This window comes from Lathyrus oleraceus, chromosome 6 (genome assembly GCF_024323335.1).
Source record: "Lathyrus oleraceus cultivar Zhongwan6 chromosome 6, CAAS_Psat_ZW6_1.0, whole genome shotgun sequence".
NCBI classification, from domain to species: Eukaryota; Viridiplantae; Streptophyta; class Magnoliopsida; order Fabales; family Fabaceae; genus Lathyrus; species Lathyrus oleraceus.
Window position 1 is genome coordinate 15,402,984 of NC_066584.1, and position 20,495 is coordinate 15,423,478.

Genomic DNA, 20,495 nt, shown 5'->3' on the forward strand with positions numbered 1-20,495 from the left:
AATGTAGCCTTTGAAGGAGATGAGTGATGAACACACTTTGATAGCGAATTGATGCAAATCAAAATTAGAGAAAGATAGAAATAATGCAATAGAATACTACTAGAGCATTTTGGATTTGTGTAGTGGATGCTTAATTACATCTCTATATTTTTCTATGATTTCATACTTGTGAGGTTGCCAACTCTGTTTTTGTTGTGTGTTTTGTATTGTATTCCTATTGGAAGTATTGAGGTCTCGGGTCTCTATGATGTGCTTAGAAACCTCAATACTTGTTCAAGTTATTAGGTGTTGCTTTTTAATGAATGTTTTGGTATCTATTTTGAAAGAATTGGTATATATGTGGGCAAATGTAATGCTGTATCTTGCTTCATGAAAGTGTTAATTGCAAACAAATATGGTCTCAATATATAGAGGCAGACTATTCTTAATATATCTTTGTATGATTATAGGTTATGGTTATTTTTTCTGCTTCTAATACAGAAATGACCTTGAATTTCAAATACAGGAACCTTTATTGACAAGAAGTGTCCATTCACTGGCAATGTTTCCATCCGTGGTCGTATCATAGCCGGAACCTGTCACAGTGCCAAATGAATCGGACTATTATTGTCAGGAGGAATTATCTTCACTTCATTAAGAAATATCAGAGGTATTCTCCTTAATGGCATGCTCTTCATTTTTAATTTGCATGCTTGGATAAACATAATTTGTAAAACCTTTTTCCTTACGTGCTCTACTTAGGTATGAGAAGAGGCATTCCAACATTCCAGCTCATGTGTCACCTGCCTTCCGTGTTAAGGAAGGTGATCATGTCATTATTGGTCAATGCAGGTGAAACTCTAGCAGAATTCTATCATTTCGTATTAACCCATAGATACTTTTATTTTAGTATATTATCATATAGATATTGGTATATGTATGTGTGTGACTAAGCCTTACTTGTGCCACTTCTATAGGCCACTCTCCAAGACAGTGAGGTTCAATGTATTGAAAGTCATCCAGCTGGATCATCCAGTGGTGCAAAGAAGGCATTTTCTGGCATATGAGATTTGGTTGGCACTCTTAGTATAGAGATTTTATCATCTATGTTGAAAGTAATTCCCGATTTCTGTATGGTGAAGTTCTTATCAGTTTTGGTAATTTTGTTTGCTTTTGAAGTTCTGTACTGTGATTTGATAAAAGATATTTTATTATGTTTATTTTACTGGGCATGATCTTATTTTGGTTATTGAATACTAGTTTCAAATATTTTGAATTTTGGACAGAAAATTCCCCCTAAATTACTGTTTAGTATTTTAAACAAGTCTATGTGATCCAACATAGAACCTCAGTTTACAGAACCCATTACCCAACCTTATCAAATTTCAATGGGTTGGGTTCTTCGACGGATTTTCAATTTTTTGTCAAAACTGTCCGATCCGTTCAGTTATGGGTTGAATTGAGTTTGTGGGATGTGTTTTAAATTAAATATTTTTAATAATTTAAACCCTAAACCTGGAAAATGTGGTTTAAAACAAAAGCTTCAAAAAATTTCGTATACCTAAGACAGCGCTTTTGTAAAAGCGCTGTCTAAGGGGGGATTAGAAAGCGCTTTAGGCAAAAGCGCTGTCTAAGGGGGGCTTAGACAGCGCTTTTTGAAAAGCGCTGTCTAAGGTATACCTAAAAAATTAAAATAGGAGGGTCTTAGAAAGCGCTTTTGGCCAAAGCGCTGTCTAAGGGGGTGGGGCTTAGACACGCTTTTCAAAAGCGCTGTCTAAGGTATACCTAAAAATTTAAAATAAGAGGGTCTTATAAAGCGCTTTTGGCCAAAGCGCTGTCTAGGGGGGGGGGGGGGCTTAGACAACGCTTTTAAGATTTAAAAAAGCGCTGTCTAAACCTTTAGCAGCGGAGGTTTAGACAGCGCTTTAAAGCGCTGTCTAAGGCTAAAAAAACGATGTCTAAGGTCTTGTTTGTTGTAGTGCATTCCTTCGAAAAACAATCGAATAAATGTACCAAAAGAAAACACAGCTCGAACACATTCTCCTCCGTCCGGATACCTACGTCGGTTCAATTGAAAAAACACACTCAGATCTCTGGGTTACGAAAACGATGAAATGGTTCACCGTGCTGTTCGTATGTTCCCGACTCTTGAAGATCTTCGACGAGATCCTCGTTAACGCGCGCCGATAATAACAGAGAGATCCGTCTATGGATTCGTTGAAGGTTACGATAGATCCGGAAGCGAACGCGGTTTCTGTTTACAACAACGGCGACAGTGTTCCGATTGAGATTCATCAGGAGGAGAAGATTTATGTTCCTGAGTTGATCTTCGGTCACCTTCTTACTAGTAGTACCCATGATGATAATGTGAAGAAAACTACCGGTGGACGGAATGGTGATGGTGCTGAGCTCACGAATATTTTTTTCACTGAGTTTATCATTGAGACTGCTGATGGTCTTCAATGGTTCTGATGAAGATTCGTGAGATTGCTGAAGCTTACCTTGGCTCTGCAATTAAGAATGTCGTTGTTACTGTCCCTGCTTACTTTGTTGATTCTCAGCGTCAAGCTACCAAGGATGTTGGTGTTATTGCTGGTCTTAATGTCATGCGAATCATCAATGAGTCCACTGCTGCTGCCATCACATATGGGCTAGACAAGAAATCAACAAGTGTTGGTGAAAAGAATGTCTTGATTTTTGACCTTGGTGGTGGTACTTTTGATGTCTCTTTGCTTACTATTGAAGAGGGTATCTTTGAGGTGAAAGCCACTGCCGGAGACACCCATCTTGGAGGTGAGGATTTTGATAATAAAATGGTGAACCATTTTGTTCAAGAGTTCAAGAGAAAGAACAAGAAGGACATCAGCGGTAACCCTAGGGCACTCAGGCGATTGAGGACTGCATGTGAGAGGGCGAAAAGAACTCTTTCATCTACTGCCCAGACTACCATTGAAATTGACTCTCTATTTGAGGGAATTGATTTCTACTCCCCTATCAACTCTCATTATTATTATTCATTTTAATTTTTTTTATTATTAGAGCTAGGGATTTAATTGTGGAATGGGCTTTGGGCCCTAATTTCATTTTAACATCCTTTAATTGCTTGTGCATCTCATATACGTGCATATTCTTTTTATATTTATAATTTGTTTTTAATTATTTGATCACTTATTTATTCATTTGATTTCAAATTCATTTTGAGAGTGAACAATAAAAATGAATGATTGAGAATTCCACCGATTTATTTTCTGAAATCGCCAAATCCTTTTTCTCATTAAAATCTGCATCTCATATACGTGCATATTCTTTTTATATTTATAATTTGTTTTTAATTATTTGATCACTTATTTATTCATTTGATTTCAAATTCATTTTGAGAGTGAACAATAAAAATTGAATGATTGAGAACTCCACCGATTTATTTTCTGAAATCGCCAAATCCTTTTTCTCTTTAAAATTTGAAGAAAAAGATTATCCTGGATGGAATATCCAGTCATAATCCTGAATATTAGGCTCAAGCTGTAAGAGCTTGTAAGCCATAAATATTCGTCTTCTCTCCAAAACACCTGTAAATATCTCAAACCATCTTCTTATTGAAGTTGGAAGAAAAAGATTACCTGGATGGAATATCCAGTCGTAATCCCGAATATTAGGCTCAAGCTGTAAGAGCTTGCAAGCCATGCATATTCGTCTTCCCTCCAAAACATTCGTAAATATTCGAACCATTTTCTTAACAAATTGGAAAGAAACAGACTGCCTGGGTGGAATGTCCAGACGTAGTCCCGAGTATTAGACCTAAGCTGTAAGAGCTTGCAAGTCACAAGTACTCGTCTTTAAATTCCAAAATACTTAATTCCGATCTTAACCTCTTTTAATAAAGATGGAAATGGAACATGGTGTATACCGTGCACTCCTGAGATTAAGATTTGAGGTGGATGCCTCGTCTATCTTAGCTCTCGCCATCGTTTAAAATTGTCAATGCGGTTTCTTCAAACCCTTTCTCAATCAAATTTAAAACACTTAATTCTTTATTAAACACTTTTGTCAATAAAGATGGAAATGGACCATGGTGTATACCGTGCACTCCTGAGACTAGGATTCGAGATGGATATCTCGCTCATCCAAGTTCTCGCCATTACTCAAAAATACACCCAACCAATCAAACTATTTTCTCGCCGCCGTGCGACTAATCAAAAACCTTTTTCATAAACGAAAGATATATTGTCTTAAGTGATGCAAAGCAATGTTTCAGCCATGATTGTTGAGTCGAGATAAGTGACGTTTTTCCGAATGATGATTTGTAAATCCACTCGATGTGTGGTATACGTCCGCTCCTCATCTGTTTTGGGTAAAACAATGTTTTCGTCGATTAATATAATATAGCTTTCGCTAAAATCGACCAACAAACAAACATTTTCTACCCAGAACTACGTAAGCCTTGATTTCTCTATTGAGATACGTAGGAGCAAGATTTGTAAATCTTGTCAGGCCCACTAATAAAAAAACTTAGGTTTAGTCCTTCGTCAAAAAAATCCAAAAAACATTCTCCTCTCATCCTTTCTTTCTTTCCCACCTGATAACTTAAAGTCTAACATTTCAAACTAACACTAACGCGCACAACTAACCTAATGGTTCCCGTTGAGTACAACGGACGTGAGGGGTGCTAATACCTTCCCCTTGCGTAATCGACTCCCGAACCTTGATTTGGTTGCGACGACCATAATCATTGTCATTTTATCTTGGGTTTTATCGATATTTCCCCTTTCCTTTTTAGGAATAATAAAGTTCGGTGGCGACTCTGTTCAGTCCATCATTGCGAGCGTGCGATTGCGTTTCGCTAAGTCGTGTCTCTCATTTTTCTAGGTGCGATAATAAGTTAAAGATAGATAGATGGTTGGACAAAATTGGAGTATGACAGTTGCCCTTATTTAATTGTGTTGAACTCGAAAGGATTAATAGTCGTAGTTTTAATAATGATAAAACCTCAAGTTAAGGGTAAGACACTAAGGTTCGGGAGTCAGTTAAGTAAGGGAATGTGTTAGGAACCCCTCACTTCTATTGTATTCAATGGGATCCTCATATAATCCTAGGGTTAGTTTGTGTTTCTAAGGGAATGTTTGCTCATATTATTTGCTTAAGGTAAAGAACGACGATAAGGTACAATTCAAAGGTGAAACCTACGACAATGGAAGAGTGTGACCTGATACTGAAACAGATAGTATAACTATCTAAGAATGGTAATATATACCCAAATTGGGGAGGGAGTTTTCGAGTACGATACAAAATATCACATTGGGCATACTTGATACAAGCTATAAAGTATTTAAAGAGAAGAAATTCTGAGGACTTGGAATATTATTATTTAAGATATTATTATAGTTGAATGGAGCCTCTAAGGCCAAACATTATGTAACTTTTATTTTTACTCAATAAATCAATAACCCTTAGGGTCACACTTTTTCCTCGCAAGGGTAAGGTGTTTAATGAGACTGTGTGATTGTTTTAATTAACCATGCATTATGCCATAGGTAAAAATCTTAAATGATAGACTTAGAAGACGATCAGAACTCTTGGGACTCTGAGACCCTTTAGGGTATCCATCAGGATCTTGGTAGGACTTTAAAGCGTTATAAAGTGTCCATCAGAACCGTAGGGGACTCTAAAGCTCTCCAAAGTATCTGTCAGAACCTTAGTAGGACTCTAAAACCTTTTAGGTGTCCATTAAAACCTTAATAGGACTCTGAAGCCATTTGGGGTATCCATCAAAACCTTTATATGATTCAAAAGCTCTACGCGGTATCCATCAGAACCTTATTGGGACTCTAACAAGGAGGGTTAAATTACTTAAACCAATTACAACAAACATAAAAATAGAAGGTAATATCCTAGGTGGATGGGACATCTTAGGGTGAGGTCTCTAGTTTGACAGTATTGTGAGTGCAATATGCTCTTAATGTACTTTGAATGATATCAAAACTAGGTATCTTATATCCTTGTGTATTTGGACCTCACAATCTCAAACATGCATCATCATCATCATCATAGAACATGTAAGACTAGATTACATAAGGCATTGCATGCCTAAAATATGCATTCTTCATAAAAAGACATGCATGGGTTGATACATGTTGAGTATGGGTTGATACATACTACGTGGAATTCAAATGAGTTTGGGTTTGCCTCTAATGAGTCGATACAATCGAGTAATGATTCGATACATCCTGTGATTGGGTCAACTCATTCTTGTTTGGGTCGACTCAATCTGAAAGATGTTTTTCAAAGATTGTCATTGCCTCAAATGAGTCGATACAAATGAAAAATGGGTTGATACATTGAGCGGATGGATCGACTCTCCCGTGTTTAGAGTTGACTCATCCTGAAACATTTTTCTCTCAAACTAGTTAATACCTACAATGTATCGTCTTTGTTTGCTTCGTATTAACTCATTCAACTGATGTATTGACTCATTCCATTTTAGATTTAATACATTCTGTACCAAATTTTAAAAATTACATTTTGGATAAAAATATATTTTACTCATTTCTTTTCTACATTCACACATACATATAAATATGTATTCATGCGTCATTTATAAGCATTGAATCCTGAAAGATACAAAGAATTCTCATCATCTTCAACCTCTTTTGACGCATTCATCAACTACACATAATCATTTTTATTGTTTGTTGGCAAAAAAGATTGATAAGGTCCAATTTAGGATTGTGTAATCAAAATGGGTTAAGGTTTTCTTTGGGGGATTTTATAACACCAAATTACACCGTTATTTTGACTCGTTTTATACATGTTTTATTATCGTTTTACCTCCATTTCCAGTGTTATGTGGGTATTTTGTCTGCATTTAAGGTATTTGACCATATAGGATCCATGTGTGAAGAAACGAAGCAATTCGGATGCAAAACAAAGAAACAATGGGAAATTACACACAAGATGACCTACATGACATTTGCCATGGAGAATGCCATATAAAGAGTGACGTGTCCCACTCACCAACGGAAAGATTTACCCATTCTTCCACACGTTGGAAAGGTGGTGTTCGCCACCTTGGCATGGCATTCGCCATCCTTTGTGAAGGTCAGGCAGTTAGAAAATGGACTTGCTTGGTCTCCCACTCACTCCATGCACTCATACATTCTCTCCCATGAATGAAAAAGCTTCCCACTTAATATTTTGGACCTTGGAACATTATAAATAGGCGATAAGCTTCATTTTCCGAGGCATCCAAGCTTAGCACAATCTTAAGCACTAGAATTACCGGTTAAAATTATAACTTGTCACATCGAGGGGTTATAGCACCAGAGAGCATTAAGTTTGTACGAAGTTTGGAGCACTTTATTGTATCACAGTTTAATCTTGCCTCCATTTATATTTCTTAAAAATCTTCATCAATTTATTATGTACCAGATTCAAGCCTCTATTTGGAGCAAGTTATTATCATATTACGCATTTTATTATCGCTTTGTTTATTTACTCGCACTTTACTTTCCTCGTCTCTCACAACTTCTTTTATTTCTAAGTCTTATTTCTCGCACCGTATTGCTTTCAATTACCTTTCCAAAATGTTTACTTCTAAGTTTCAAAACTATGTTTTCATGTTTGTCATAAGCATGTCCAGCTAATTTATTAATACTAGGATGTGAGGACCGTCATTTGGCGGTACTCTAACTGTTGTTTCTTTAGGATTTCAATTGTGGGTTATTTTGGTTTTAATACAATTTTTCTGAACTCAATTTAATTGGTCATTATTGTCATACCCCAATTTTGTCCGGCCATTTTGGTTTATCCATGAGATTGCTTTGTTTCAAAAGGGCCATTTACATAGACATGTCCATGATTAATGTTGCAAAATATGGTTTGAATCTTTTTACGACACTGATCCAAAAGTCCATTCGATTATCAGTAAGTATTAAGAGACATGATTATTTTTATGATCACTTGTCATTAAACCCATTTGCACATTTCAAACAAAGACCAAATCTCTAAACCGTTCATAAAAAAAACCTTAAACTAAACTTGCATCTTTTCTAAATATGACTGTGTTTAGTTTATATCAGGATACCACATATATGAGTATTAGATTGGTTTTTAGGATCAAGTTTGAAATTGCAACATTTTTTTGTAGCATGTTTTATGCTAGACCTTTTGGCATGTTTTATTAATGTGCTAAAGTTAATCGAGTTGAAAATCCATTAAAATTACATTTTTGGGCCCAACCCATTTTTAAATTTGAGATATAGCTTAGAATTTTCTTTTTTATTAATACAATTAAATTGTTAAGACAAAATTTAAAATTTAAAAAAAAGAGACCAATTGCACAAATAAATAATAATCCAAATAATAGAAAATACACTTTAGTAATTCAATTCTTTCCCAAATCCAACAAGTTACAATTGCTATTAGACTTGTAATTCAATAAGTTACAAATAAATCCAAATATACACATTTGTCTTAAAAGAAAACCTTAAATAATTACATTTTCTAATTAAATAAAAAAAGGTGTTGTTGGTGACCAAAAGCTGGCGCCCCCAAGTTTGGCATTTCTTACAAGCCACCTTCATCAAGTCACTTCCAAAGTTGTAATATGCAGAGAACAAAAGCAGCTTATTTTAAAAGCACTTTCCAAAAGCTCTTAAGAAACTGCAAAACAACAAAATAAATCACTCAGATTAAAGCTTTACCCAGCAAATTAACATAAACATCCGAAAAGCATGTCAAAGTTGATCTAAAACAGGAACAAACAAAATCCCACATAATCTGGGGATGAGAAAATCGAAAAAGGGAGAAGTTGTTTTCTAAGATTGAGAGTTCTTCAAAAACAGAGAGAGAGGTTAACAGATGGACAACAAGATTTTCCTTCTAAAAACCTAGAGCACCCATCAAAGCAATACTTCATAAAAGACCCTGGACTAGCGTCGTTACCCTGCAAAAAATAACCCAAAACACTGTGTAAAGCTCCAACGTTTCCTAAAAGCTTGTAAAGATTTCACCTTGGATCTCGGCGAGTTTGAGCTAAAACCCTTGTCCAAATCATAAAGGGAGCGACGGTAAATAGAAGAGCAACAGAGAAAAAAGAGGAAGATAACAAGTAGGACGAGCAAAGGATAAAGAGAAAGTGATACCTGCGGATCCGTCCTTCGGTAAACTCTCGGTCGCTACTTTTCTTTTCTTCTTTTGTTTTTCTTTTTTTCACGATCAAGACGCACATTTGAGCGCGATTAAGATCCATCGAAGGTTAGTCTTACTTTGTGTGTCTTTAACCCGAGCTTTGACCTTGGCTTTCCATAGAAACTCCTCTTGTATGATGCATTTTGTTTGGTTCATTAGATCAGGATTTTGTTTTAGGAGTAGTTGTTTAGTATAGGTTTTGGCAAAATCAAGGTTGAGTTTTTGATTAGAGCAATCGGTAGGTATATAAAGGGAGTTGGTTTCGGATTCGAGCTTGGGGATCAATTCAAGGGTGGGTTTGTGTTAAAATTTTCATGTTCGGGGGCGGCGCCGCCGCTCCTCTCTCATATGCAAATCTATATCCAATTCAGTTAATCAAATCAACTTATATGTCATGCAATCTAACTGAGCAGACATAACACTCAAGCATATCATCATCAAAAATGACTTATCATCACTCATCACAAAAACAAATTAAACACATTCACATTTCAATTCCTACTAACTAATTGAACTAGCCATGCTAATTGAACTAACCAACTAATGCCACATCACCTATCACTCACTAATTAACTTTCAAAGTCAATAATATAGAATAATTAACCATTTCCTTCATTCACACATTCCAACTGAATTCACAAACTTCCATAACGGAATTTTCTAATCCCAATAACAATAACAACATATATAGTCCTCATTCTCTAGCTACAATAAAAAGATCAATCATTTTCTCATCTAAACCATGAATCATCAACACAAAAATCCCTCAATCATTTTTTGACTCTCAACACACTCATCTTCATCACCCTCAGCTTCATCATTCATTCACTATCACCATTAACCTCTCAGAATCTGAACTCAATCTCTCCTTCTCTGGTTGAATCAACCTCACCACACTCATAGAGAGAGTTCAATCAACAACATCAACCACTCAGAAGCTTTCTAGCCAAGAAGGGAAAGAAGAAGAATTCAGAAGTTAAAGCAAGAGAGAGATAGACTAAGAACCTTTACCTGGAAGCAGAGATTCTTTCACCGTCGTCAACATCGTTATTGCCAAGGGTGAAAACAAAAATACAAACTTCATGGATCAATGAGTATGTGTGAAACAAATGCAAGAAATAAGGGAAAAGAATACCTCGTCAGAGCTTTGAAGCTCTGGTGAGGTCCAACCTTAAAGGTATGAGTTTGAATTATCTCTTCCTATATATATTTGATGATTTTCTTCGTATTCTCCTTCTACTCATTTTCTTTTTTCTCTGAGTATGCTCCGGAAAAGATGATAAGAGGTTTGCTCAGAGCTAGCTCAGGTTCAGATGATGAACCCGAGCGGCTTAGGTGTGAGAGCTCTTAATGAGAGGGAGATGAGTTGGGATTTTTGCAAGGATTTGGATGAACCCAAGCATGCTAAGATACCATCATCAACCATTTGTCTGTCTCCTGTGGACCATCAGCATCCCCCACAGATCTTTGTTTCATTTTGTATCCATCATAAAGCATCATGCTAGGGTTTATCTTATGTCTGATCATATCCCTAGCAAATCAAATAAAAAAAGAGTCATTCATTCAGGCATTCATCTCATATCATATCCTATCATTTGCATTTCAGGATCAAAATTCGGGTCTTCTTAGTATTTAACTATCTCCCACTATGATCATATGAAGAGTGTACTTCTTCATATTCTCGTGTTGAAGATACTTAAATAGGGGCACTGTCACACCCCAATTTTGACCCTGTATCGCTGATTCAATACATTCATCATAGTTATTTCATCTCTGCATAGCATACCATGCATTCCATACCGCATAATGCCTAGAATGTCAGTCGAAATGAATTTTCAGATTTACAGACGAAGCGGTTAAACCAATTATCGAATGTGTGTCAAAATGGCGGGCGAAATTTTTTCAAAATCAAGCTTGCAGACATCAGTTTTATTAATCTATGTTTCACGTAGTTTAACATGGTATGCTCGATTTATTTTTCAGCTAATTTTTCGGTCACCTTTTGATCAGCTCGAGCATGTTTAACCGGTCAAAATTTATTTCAAAATTAAAAGAAACGCTGTATTTTTCCAATAAGTTTATTTCGCAATGATCATTTTGGTGCATTCATTTTAATTTTTCGAGCACTTTTGCGCCCGACCTTTATCCATTTTGAGACATTTTATTTTTATCTCTTTGTCAAAATATTTGATTCAATTAATTAGAATTTTCTACGTCTTTGTTTCAGTTTAATATAGTTTTTTTGTTAGAATGATTTAATTTAATTTTAATTAGTTCTTAAAACTCATTTTGTTCTAAAACTTTGAAAAGAGGGGCATTTTGGTATTTGTCTCAAATTAATAACCCTAGTTTGACACTATAAATACTAAAGATGCTGGTGAATGAAAGAAGAAAACCAACAGATGCCTAGCGGCACAGACCCCAAATGCCCTCTCTCTTCACTCTCCACCTACCAACAACCGGATACCCCCACGTGTAGTCCATCAAAAACATTAACAGACACTGCCAGAACTCATACAACAACACACACTCACAAAATCACCATCCTCATCACCCTCCATCTCTCTCCACCTGCTCCCTCCACTCTCAATCCTCCGGAAAAGCACCGCGCTGGCAACCACAAACCTAATGCTTCCTCAACCTCCAATCTCCACCCTTCATTCTTCTCCACCGTTCGCGTTTTTATCGTCGTTCGTCCTCACCTCCACCTAACGACACCAACAATCCTGCGAGCAAACCCTCAAGCCGCCGCAAACCCACCATTTACCGTCAAAATCATCCGTCTTCACCACTCCAAACACAACCACCACCAACCACCACGAAAAACGCCATCTCCAAACCAGCAACGCCGCTAACATCACTATGCCAAAAAGGTTTTTTAACAGCGCATCTTAGACAACGCTTTTAAAAGAAAGCGCTGTCTAAGGTTAAAATAAAAATAAAACACGGAAAATGTTCTAAAAAAATAATGAAAGCGCTGTCTAAGGGGGGGGGGGGGTCTTAGACAGCGCTTTTAGAAAGCGCTGTCTAAGACCCCCCCCTTAGACAGCGCTTTTAGAAAGCGCTTTTAAATATAGACCTTAGTCAGCGCTTTTGAGAAAGCGCTGTTTAAAGTCTTTCAATTAAAAAAAATTAGAACAATCAGGTTTAGGTTTAAGGTTTGACCGGGTAGACATATAACAATCAGGTTAGGGTTTCTCATCCTCTACCAAAAATCTGAGCGAGAAGGTTTCCAGTGCGTGCGGCTTCACCAAATCCCTCCTCCGCAATTCCACCATGGCTGAACAAGTAACTTCTTGTTGCTTCGTTTTTCGTTTTTTCATTCTGCTATGTTTCGATTTTCCATTGATGTGTATTTTTTAATCTGTTACAGACTGAGAAGGCTTATCTCAAACAACCCAAAGTGTTTTTATGGTATATTCGGCACTTCATATCTCAATGTGTGTTTTGTTTTTAACTGTGATGATTGTTGATCCATATTTGTTTGTTGTTTTTGCTCAATTTCGTAGCTCGAAGAAATCTGGTAAGGGGAAGAGGCCCGGTAAAGGTGGAAATCGCTTCTGGAAATCTGTTGGTCTTGGATTCAAGACCCCCAAAGAAGCCATCGAAGGTTCCTTTCTCTCTGTATTTATATATCTCAGTGTTTGTATATATATGGAGTGTCTTCGAGAGTGTGTTGATGTTTGGTTTTGAATGTATAAATGTAGCCTTTTGAAGGAGATGAGTGATGAACACACTTTGATAGCGAATTGATGCAAATCAAAATTAGAGAAAGATAGAAATAATGCAATAGAATACTACTAGAGCATTTTGGATTTGTGTAGTGGATGCTTAATTACATCTCTATATTTTTCTATGATTTCATACTTGTGAGGTTGCCAACTCTGTTTTTGTTGTGTGTTTTGTATTGTATTCCTATTGGAAGTATTGAGGTCTCGGGTCTCTATGATGTGCTTAGAAATCCTCAATACTTGTTCAAGTTATTAGGTGTTGCTTTTTAATGAATGGTTTTGGTATCTATTTTGAAAGAATTGGTATATATGTGGGGCAAATGTAAATGCTTGTATCTTGCTTCATGAAAGTGTTAATTGCAAACAGAATAATGGTCTCAATATATAGAGGCAGACTATTCTTAATATATCTCTGTATGATTATATGGTTATGGTTATTTTATTTCTGCTTCTAATACAGAAATGACCTTTGAATTTCAAATACAGGAACCTTTATTGACAAGAAGTGTCCATTCACTGGCAATGTTTCCATCCGTGGTCGTATCATAGCCGGAACCTGTCACAGTGCCAAAATGAATCGGACTATTATTGTCAGGAGGAATTATCTTCACTTCATTAAGAAATATCAGAGGTATTCTCCTTTAATGGCACGCTCTTCATTTTTAATTTGCATGCTTGGATAAACATAATTTGTAAAACCTTTTTCCTTACGTGCTCTACTTAGGTATGAGAAGAGGCATTCCAACATTCCAGCTCATGTGTCACCTGCCTTCCGTGTTAAGGAAGGTGATCATGTCATTATTGGTCAATGCAGGTGAAACTCTAGCAGAATTCTATCATTTCTGTATTAACCCATAGATACTTTTATTTTAGTATATTATCATATAGATATTGGTATATGTATGTGTGTGACTAAGCCTTTACTTGTGCCACTTCTATAGGCCACTCTCCAAGACAGTGAGGTTCAATGTATTGAAAGTCATCCCAGCTGGATCATCCAGTGGTGCAAAGAAGGCATTTTCTGGCATATGAGATTTGGTTGGCACTCTTAGTATAGAGATTTTATCATCTATGTTGAAAGTAATTCCCGATTTCTGTATGGTGAAGTTCTTATCAGTTTTGGTAATTTTTGTTTGCTTTTGAAGTTCTGTACTGTGATTTGATAAAAGATATTTTAATTATGTTTATTTTACTGGGCATGATCTTATTTTGGTTATTGAATACTAGTTTCAAATATTTTGAATTTTGGACAGAAAATTCCCCCTAAATTACTGTTTAGTATTTTAAACAAGTCTATGTGATCCAACATAGAACCTCAGTTTACAGAACCCATTACCCAACCTTATCAAATTTCAATGGGTTGGGTTCTTCGACGGATTTTCAATTTTGTTGTCAAAACTGTCCGATCCGTTCAGTTATGGGTTGAATTGAGTTTGTGGGATGTGTTTTAAATTAAAAATATTTTTTAATTTAAACCCTAAACCTGGAAAAAATGTGGTTTAAAACAAAAGCTTCAAAAATTTCGTATACCTAAGACAGCGCTTTTGTAAAAAGCGCTGTCTAAGGGGGGGATTAGAAAGCGCTTTAGGCAAAAGCGCTGTCTAAGGGGGGGCTTAGACAGCGCTTTTTGAAAAGCGCTGTCTAAGGTATACCTAAAAAAATTAAAATAGGAGGGTCTTAGAAAGCGCTTTTGGCCAAAGCGCTGTCTAAGGGGGTGGGGCTTAGACAAGCGCTTTTCAAAAGCGCTGTCTAAGGTATACCTAAAAAATTTAAAATAAGAGGGTCTTATAAAGCGCTTTTGGCCAAAGCGCTGTCTAAGGGGGGGGGGGGGCTTAGACAGCGCTTTTAAGATTTAAAAAAGCGCTGTCTAAACCTTTAGCAGCGGAGGCTTAGACAGCGCTTTAAAGCGCTGTCTAAGGCTAAAAAAAGCGATGTCTAAGGTCTTGTTTGTTGTAGTGCATTCCTTCGAAAAACAATCGAATAAATGTACCAAAAGAAAACACAGCTCGAACACATTCTCCTCCGTCCGGATACCTACGTCGGTTCAATTGAAAAAACACACTCAGATCTCTGGGTTTACGAAAACGATGAAATGGTTCACCGTGCTGTTCGTATGTTCCCGGACTCTTGAAGATCTTCGACGAGATCCTCGTTAACGCGGCCGATAATAACAGAGAGATCCGTCTATGGATTCGTTGAAGGTTACGATAGATCCGGAAGCGAACGCGGTTTCTGTTTACAACAACGGCGACAGTGTTCCGATTGAGATTCATCAGGAGGAGAAGATTTATGTTCCTGAGTTGATCTTCGGTCACCTTCTTACTAGTAGTAACCATGATGATAATGTGAAGAAAACTACCGGTGGACGGAATGGTGATGGTGCTGAGCTCACGAATATTTTTTTCACTGAGTTTATCATTGAGACTGCTGATGGTCTTCAATGGTTCTGATGAAGATTCGTGAGATTGCTGAAGCTTACCTTGGCTCTGCAATTAAGAATGTCGTTGTTACTGTCCCTGCTTACTTTGTTGATTCTCAGCGTCAAGCTACCAAGGATGTTGGTGTTATTGCTGGTCTTAATGTCATGCGAATCATCAATGAGTCCACTGCTGCTGCCATCACATATGGGCTAGACAAGAAATCAACAAGTGTTGGTGAAAAGAATGTCTTGATTTTTGACCTTGGTGGTGGTACTTTTGATGTCTCTTTGCTTACTATTGAAGAGGGTATCTTTGAGGTGAAAGCCACTGCCGGAGACACCCATCTTGGAGGTGAGGATTTTGATAATAAAATGGTGAACCATTTTGTTCAAGAGTTCAAGAGAAAGAACAAGAAGGACATCAGCGGTAACCCTAGGGCACTCAGGCGATTGAGGACTGCATGTGAGAGGGCGAAAAGAACTCTTTCATCTACTGCCCAGACTACCATTGAAATTGACTCTCTATTTGAGGGAATTGATTTCTACTCCCCTATCAACTCTCATTATTATTATTCATTTTAATTTTGTTTTATTATTAGAGCTAGGGATTTAATTGTGGAATGGGCTTTGGGCCCTAATTTCATTTTAACATCCTTTAATTGCTTGTGCATCTCATATACGTGCATATTCTTTTTATATTTATAATTTGTTTTTAATTATTTGATCACTTATTTATTCATTTGATTTCAAATTCATTTTGAGAGTGAACAATAAAAATTGAATGATTGAGAATTCCACCGATTTATTTTCTGAAATCGCCAAATCCTTTTTCTCATTAAAATCTGCATCTCATATACGTGCATATTCTTTTTATATTTATAATTTGTTTTTAATTATTTGATCACTTATTTATTCATTTGATTTCAAATTCATTTTGAGAGTGAACAATAAAAATTGAATGATTGAGAACTCCACCGATTTATTTTCTGAAATCGCCAAATCCTTTTTCTCTTTAAAATTTGAAGAAAAAGATTATCCTGGATGGAATATCCAGTCATAATCCTGAATATTAGGCTCAAGCTGTAAGAGCTTGTAAGCCATAAATATTCGTCTTCTCTCCAAAACACCTGTAAATATCTCAAACCATCTTCTTATTGAAGTTGGAAGAAAAAGATTACCTGGATGGAATATCCAGTCGTAATCCCGAATATTAGGCTCAAGCTGTAAGAGCTTGCAAGCCATGCATATTCGTCTTCCCTCCAAAACATTCGTAAATATTCGAACCATTTTCTTAACAAATTGGAAAGAAACAGACTGCCTGGGTGGAATGTCCAGACGTAGTCCCGAGTATTAGACCTAAGCTGTAAGAGCTTGCAAGTCACAAGTACTCGTCTTTCAAATTCCAAAATACTTAATTCCGATCTTAACCTCTTTTAATAAAGATGGAAATGGAACATGGTGTATACCGTGCACTCCTGAGATTAAGATTTGAGGTGGATGCCTCGTCTATCTTAGCTCTCGCCATCGTTTAAAATTGTCAATGCGGTTTCTTCAAACCCTTTCTCAATCAAATTTAAAACACTTAATTCTTTATTAAACACTTTTGTCAATAAAGATGGAAATGGACCATGGTGTATACCGTGCACTCCTGAGACTAGGATTCGAGATGGATATCTCGCTCATCCAAGTTCTCGCCATTACTCAAAAATACACCCAACCAATCAAACTATTTTCTCGCCGCCGTGCGACTAATCAAAAACCTTTTTCATAAACGAAAGATATATTGTCTTAAGGTGATGCAAAGCAATGTTTCAGCCATGATTGTTGAGTCGAGATAAGTGACGTTTTTCCGAATGATGATTTGTAAATCCACTCGATGTGTGGTATACGTCCGCTCCTCATCTGTTTTGGGTAAAACAATGTTTTCGTCGATTAATATAATATAGCTTTCGCTAAAATCGACCAACAAACAAACATTTTCTACCCAGAACTACGTAAGCCTTGATTTCTCTATTGAGATACGTAGGAGCAAGATTTGTAAATCTTGTCAGGCCCACTAATAAAAAAACTTAGGTTTAGTCCTTCGTCAAAAAAATCCAAAAAACATTCTCCTCTCATCCTTTCTTTCTTTCCCACCTGATAACTTAAAGTCTAACATTTCAAACTAACACTAACGCGCACAACTAACCTAATGGTTCCCGTTGAGTACAACGGACGTGAGGGGTGCTAATACCTTCCCCTTGCGTAATCGACTCCCGAACCTTGATTTGGTTGCGACGACCATAATCATTGTCATTTTATCTTGGGTTTTATCGATATTTCCCCTTTCCTTTTTAGGAATAAATAAAGTTCGGTGGCGACTCTGTTCAGTCCATCATTGCGAGCGTGCGATTGCGTTTCGCTAAGTCGTGTCTCTCATTTTTCTAGGTGCGATAATAAGTTAAAGGATAGATAGATGGTTGGACAAAATTGGAGTATGACAGTTGCCCTTATTTAATTGTGTTGAACTCGAAAGGATTAATAGTCGTAGTTTTAATAATGATAAAACCTCAAGTTAAGGGTAAGACACTAAGGTTCGGGAGTCAGTTAAGTAAGGGGAATGTGTTAGGAACCCCTCACTTCTATTGTATTCAATGGGATCCTCATATAATCCTAGGGTTAGTTTGTGTTTCTAAGGGAATGTTTGCTCATATTATTTGCTTAAGGTAAAGAACGACGATAAGGTACAATTCAAAGGTGAAACCTACGACAATGGAAGAGTGTGACCTGATACTGAAACAGATAGTATAACTATCTAAGAATGGTAATATATACCCAAATTGGGGAGGGAGTTTTCGAGTACGATACAAAATATCACATTGGGCATACTTGATACAAGCTATAAAGTATTTAAAGAGAAGAAATTCTGAGGACTTGGAATATTATTAATTTAAGATATTATTATAGTTGAATGGAGCCTCTAAGGCCAAACATTATGTAACTTTTATTTTTACTCAATAAATCAATAACCCTTAGGGTCACACTTTTTCCTCGCAAGGGTAAGGTGTTTAATGAGACTGTGTGATTGTTTTAATTAACCATGCATTATGCCATAGGTAAAAATCTTAAATGATAGACTTAGAAGACGATCAGAACTCTTTTGGGACTCTGAGACCCTTTAGGGTATCCATCAGGATCTTGGTAGGACTTTAAAGCGTTATAAAGTGTCCATCAGAACCGTAGGGGACTCTAAAGCTCTCCAAAGTATCTGTCAGAACCTTAGTAGGACTCTAAAACCTTTTAGGTGTCCATTAAAACCTTAATAGGACTCTGAAGCCATTTGGGGTATCCATCAAAACCTTTATATGATTCAAAAGCTCTACGCGGTATCCATCAGAACCTTATTGGGACTCTAACAAGGAGGGTTAAATTACTTAAACCAATTACAACAAACATAAAAATAGAAGGTAATATCCTAGGTGGATGGGACATCTTAGGGTGAGGTCTCTAGTTTGACAGTATTGTGAGTGCAATATGCTCTTAATGTACTTTGAATGATATCAAAACTAGGTATCTTATATCCTTGTGTATTTGGACCTCACAATCTCAAACATGCATCATCATCATCATCATAGAACATGTAAGACTAGATTACATAAGGCATTGCATGCCTAAAATATGCATTCTTCATAAAAAGACATGCATGGGTTGATACATGTTGAGTATGGGTTGATACATACTACGTGGAATTCAAATGAGTTTGGGTTTGCCTCTAATGAGTCGATACAATCGAGTAATGATTCGATACATCCTGTGATTGGGTCAACTCATTCTTGTTTGGGTCGACTCAATCTGAAAGATGTTTTTCAAAGATTGTCATTGCCTCAAATGAGTCGATACAAATGAAAAATGGGTTGATACATTGAGCGGATGGATCGACTCTCCCGTGTTTAGAGTTGACTCATCCTGAAACATTTTTCTCTCAAACTAGTTAATACCTACAATGTATCGTCTTTGTTTGCTTCGTATTAACTCATTCAACTGATGTATTGACTCATTCCATTTTAGATTTAATACATTCTGTACCAAATTTTAAAAATTACATTTTGGATAAAAATATATTTTTACTCATTTCTTTTCTACATTCACACATACATATAAATATGTATTCATGCGTCATTTATAAGCATTGAATCCTGAAAGATACAAAGAATTCTCATCATCTTCAACCTCTTTTGACGCATTCATCAACTACACATAATCATTTTTATTGTTTGTTGGCAAAAAAGATTGATAAGGTCCAATTTAGGATTGTGTAATCAAAATGGGTTAAGGTTTTCTTTGGGGGATTTTATAACACCAAATTACACCGTTATTTTGACTCGTTTTATACATGTTTTATTATCGTTTTACCTCCATTTCCAGTGTTATGTGGGTATTTTGTCTGCATTTAAGGTATTTGACCATATAGGATCCATGTGTGAAGAAACGAAGCAATTCGGATGCAAAACAAAGAAACAATGGGAAATTACACACAAGATGACCTACATGACATTTGCCATGGAGAATGCCATATAAAGAGTGACGTGTCCCACTCACCAACGGAAAGATTTACCCATTCTTCCACACGTTGGAAAGGTGGTGTTCGCCACCTTGGCATGGCATTCGCCATCCTTTGTGAAGGTCAGGCAGTTAGAAAATGGACTTGCTTGGTCTCCCACTCACTCCATGCACTCATACATTCTCTCCCATGAATGAAAAAGCTTCCCACTTAATATTTTGGACCTTGGAACATTATAAATAGGCGATAAGCTTCATTTTCCGAGGCATCCAAGCTTAGCACAATCTTAAGCACTAGAATTACCGGTTAAAATTATAACTTGTCACATCGAGGGGTTATAGCACCAGAGAGCATTAAGTTTGTACGAAGTTTGGAGCACTTTATTGTATCACAGTTTAATCTTGCCTCCATTTATATTTCTTAAAAATCTTCATCAATTTATTATGTACCAGATTCAAGCCTCTATTTGGAGCAAGTTATTATCATATTACGCATTTTATTATCGCTTTGTTTATTTACTCGCACTTTACTTTCCTCGTCTCTCACAACTTCTTTTATTTCTAAGTCTTATTTCTCGCACCGTATTGCTTTCAATTACCTTTCCAAAATGTTTACTTCTAAGTTTCAAAACTATGTTTTCATG

At 36.5% G+C, this 20,495-nt stretch overlaps 3 protein-coding genes, 1 long non-coding RNA gene and 3 pseudogenes across 4 annotated transcripts; 6 read left to right on the forward strand and 1 right to left on the reverse strand.

Annotated features, from left to right (window-relative positions):
• Positions 1–394: 394 nt before the first annotated feature.
• LOC127093696 (40S ribosomal protein S11-like) lies at positions 395–1,046 on the forward strand (annotated as a pseudogene).
• A 39-nt stretch (positions 1,047–1,085) lies between these two features.
• On the forward strand, positions 1,086–2,436 carry LOC127093697 (DNA topoisomerase 2-like; annotated as a pseudogene).
• Positions 2,437–2,438: 2 nt separating this feature from the next.
• On the forward strand, positions 2,439–3,002 carry LOC127093698 (heat shock 70 kDa protein 3; the record flags this gene model as incomplete). The annotated part of the gene is made up of 1 exon (XM_051032619.1): positions 2,439–3,002. A coding segment is annotated over one exon (564 nt), but the record flags the coding sequence as incomplete, so codon positions are not given.
• A 5,693-nt stretch (positions 3,003–8,695) lies between these two features.
• LOC127097305 (uncharacterized) lies at positions 8,696–9,501 on the reverse strand. Its single transcript, XR_007792980.1, has 2 exons — positions 9,117–9,501; positions 8,696–8,917 (listed from the first exon to the last, which is right to left on the reverse strand). It is a non-coding gene; the product is annotated as an uncharacterized LOC127097305 (long non-coding RNA).
• Positions 9,502–12,314: 2,813 nt separating this feature from the next.
• LOC127097295 (40S ribosomal protein S11) lies at positions 12,315–14,086 on the forward strand. The gene is made up of 6 exons (XM_051035797.1): positions 12,315–12,450; positions 12,536–12,576; positions 12,672–12,772; positions 13,380–13,524; positions 13,618–13,707; positions 13,835–14,086. Exons 1-6 carry the CDS (start codon positions 12,439–12,441, stop codon positions 13,923–13,925), a joined length of 480 nt encoding a protein of 159 aa, XP_050891754.1. The 5' UTR covers positions 12,315–12,438; the 3' UTR covers positions 13,926–14,086.
• A 162-nt stretch (positions 14,087–14,248) lies between these two features.
• LOC127093699 (DNA topoisomerase 2-like) lies at positions 14,249–15,328 on the forward strand (annotated as a pseudogene).
• Positions 15,329–15,330: 2 nt separating this feature from the next.
• On the forward strand, positions 15,331–15,894 carry LOC127093700 (heat shock 70 kDa protein 3; the record flags this gene model as incomplete). Its single annotated transcript, XM_051032620.1, has 1 exon — positions 15,331–15,894. A coding segment is annotated over one exon (564 nt), but the record flags the coding sequence as incomplete, so codon positions are not given.
• Positions 15,895–20,495: the final 4,601 nt, after the last annotated feature.